General features: G+C 60.6%; 1 protein-coding gene across 1 annotated transcript in view; it reads left to right on the forward strand.

The window, feature by feature from the left end:
• LOC104388048 (beta-crystallin B3-like) overlaps positions 1-2,373 on the forward strand; it is a 6,422-nt gene extending 4,049 nt beyond the window's left edge. Inside the window, exon 7 of the mRNA XM_009996857.1 lies at positions 2,283-2,373. Coding sequence (XP_009995159.1) covers positions 2,283-2,373 — 91 coding nt within the window. The remainder of the gene's footprint in view (positions 1-2,282) is intronic.
• Positions 2,374-2,868: the final 495 nt, after the last annotated feature.

The following is a 2,868-nucleotide window of genomic DNA, read 5'->3' on the forward strand; positions in this document are numbered from 1 at the left end:
TGGGGAGCGGTGCCTGTGGCTCCTTCCCCAGTTTCCTAAGCCAGGGGGAGGGTGTCCAGCCCAAAGGGCACAGTGGTGGGGGGTCTGAGGGCCATGGGCAGCCTCAGAGGTGGTGGAGCCAGGGTGGAGATGTGGAGAACAGCCATCCCTCATGCACCCTGGAGGGGATTTACCCCACAGGTGGACTTGATGATCTTAAAGGTCTTTTCCAACCAGAACAATTCTGTGGTGAGGACTGGCCTGGCCCCACCACCCTGCAGGGTGCCCAGCCTGGCCCCAAGGGTTGCTGCTTCCCGGGGGTGGTCTCTGACATGTGGGACAGCTCTTCTGCTGGAGGCAGAGGCAGAGGTTGGACACCCCTCTGGGCCATGTGCCCCAAGGATGCTGGTGTGGAGCTGGGGTCCCAGAATAGAGCAGCCTCAGCCATGTGGCAGAGCCCTGTCATGGGACACAGTGCCCACCCTTGGGGACCCCTGGGGCTGGTGGCAGGGACAGGAGATGGGCTTGAGGTTGCCCGAGCACTTTGTGCTGGTCACCAAATGCTGCTCCAGAGGTTTGCTTTTTGGGCTCAGGTTTGCAGCCATGAAAGGAGATTTTGTGGCTCTGTTTCCAGAACAGTCCATGGGGCTCCCAGGGCCCTGGGTGGCATCACCACTGCCTGTGGCTGAGCTGAGCTGAAGGCAGAGCCAAGGAGAGGGAACTGCAGCCCAGCAGGAGCTGTGCCCAGCACCATCTCTGCCACTCACTGGGGTGTGCGAGGGGCTGGGATGTGCCAGACAGCAGCCAGAGGGATGCACGTGCCATGTGCTGGAACCTGGGGCAGGTCCACGGGGGTCCTGTGCCAGAGACCCCTAGGAATTAGCCCAGGAGGGTGGTAGCTGCATCCATCTGGGGTGTCTCAGCTGGAGGCACAGGGAACGGAGGAGGATGGAGGCAGGGCTGGGAGTGCTGGAGGCACTTGGCACAAACCCAGCCTGCCACAACCTGTCCATGCCGTGGTGTGGCTTCTTGCAGAGCCACATGGTCACCTGTGACCCCCCACGAGACCCCGTCACCCACAGCTGGGCAGTTGCAAACTGTGGGGACCAACCCCTCTGTGTGTCACTGACTCTGGTGACAATATCCAGGCAGGGGTGACCCTGCATGTGGCCATCCTGGGCACGGGGGGGCTGGGGCAGCAGCCAGATGTGCCATCTGGGGGGCAGGGGGCTGCAGCACATCTGCTGTGGGACCCCTATGAAAAGTTGCATGCAGAAGAGAGCTGGTCTGGAGCACGTTAAGGCAGTGTGACACTTGCAGGGGTGACGAGGGGGATCTTGCTCCTCCGGGGGCTGTGGGTGCTGCACAGCACCTGGGGAGTCTGACAGCTGGGTGGTCATCCCTGCCCCCCCCTCCCCACCGCTGGGAAACTCACTTGCCTGCAGCTAAAATCAGCCCTGACACCTCTCCCTGAGTCAGCAAGATGCCAGAGAAGGGGTTTAGCTGCTGCCCTTAACCCTCTGCTTGTCTGGGGCAGGTGCTGCTGCCTGCACCCCTGCAGCCCAGCCATGGGGACACCTCCCAGGCTCTGAGCCTCTGCCACACTGCCGTCCTGGGTTGATGGAAGGTTCTCCACGCTGCCACTGCTGCTGCCCTGCAGGGCTGGGAGCCTGCTCAGGGACCCCAAAAGGGTGGGGGATAACAGAGGAGGAGCCCAACACCTGGTTGCCCCCAGGCTGAGGACGCCCCTCTGCATCGTGCCACCCAGACCAGATCCTGCCCCGAAGCCCTGGGTTGGCTGCAGGAAGGGGCTCCCACGGTGCCCCCAGGACCCTCGCAAGGTCCTTCTGCAGCACCAGTGGCCCAGGGCTGGCACTGGTGGGAGCTGTGGGCACTGCCTGGCTGGGGACAGAGCCAGGCCAAGCCAGACCTTCACCAGGCATTTCGAGGCTGGTTTTATCCCGCATGGAAAGAGCCAACTTCAGCAGTTCTGGGCGGCTGGACGGTTTGCTGGAGGGATAAAGTCTCTGGCTCCAAAACTCCTGAAGCAGGGCTGGCGGGGGCTTTGTTTGCAAGGGCTGCTCTGGGCCTTGGCAGCCGTTGGGCTGATGCATGCAAACTCCAAATCTCCTTGCCAACAAACCCAACAAAGCGGGCGACTCGAATGTGAAAGCTAATGAAATAACTCCCCGACTTGGTGTTTGGGGAGACAAAGGCTGCGGCCGATCAGCTGACCTTGGTTTTCATTGGGTTCTAATCCAGCATTCTCGCTTTGAATCATGCTTTAACTATTTTGTAAATAGTTTTGGCACCATCCTGCTGCAGCTCGGTATAAATTCCACCTCTCGGCCCCAGCCCTTCACTGGCTCAAGCGGGTACTGGTATAACTGGTAAGATTTTTCTATTTGTTGTCCTCTTTTTTGTCATTGCCTCCTCCCGGGGCTGGAGCTCCCCAGGCAGAGCTGTGGAGGTGGCAGTGGGATGTGGGCACACCAGGGGTGAGCCATGGGGACAGTCCTGTCCCTGCAGCCCAAACCAGGTGGCCAAAGCAGGAGTATTGCTGCCTGGCTCTGGGTCGGGTTTTGTTTTACTGGGAACGAGCCGTTTTCACCTGGTTTAGAGCCTGCTCAGACATGGGGGGGTCCTTCTGGGCTTGAGGATGAGGCTCCTTCCTCAAGGCAGCAGTGTCAGGCAGAGCTGGGGAAACCCAGCACCAGCAACCTGGGGACATGCACATGCATGGTTGGGGCTGGTGGTGGGAGTCCTGGGGCTTCTCCCCAACACCCCATTCAGGCACCCACATGGGACAGGGACTCCTTGGCTGTCACTTGCTGGGCAGAGGCAGCAGGAAAAGCCTCAGCCACTGGGGCTGAGCTCCCCTGAGAATTA

Source organism: Chaetura pelagica, unplaced genomic scaffold (genome assembly GCF_000747805.2).
Source record: "Chaetura pelagica isolate M959 unplaced genomic scaffold, ChaPel_1.0 scaffold294, whole genome shotgun sequence".
In the NCBI taxonomy this organism is placed as follows: Eukaryota; Metazoa; Chordata; class Aves; order Apodiformes; family Apodidae; genus Chaetura; species Chaetura pelagica.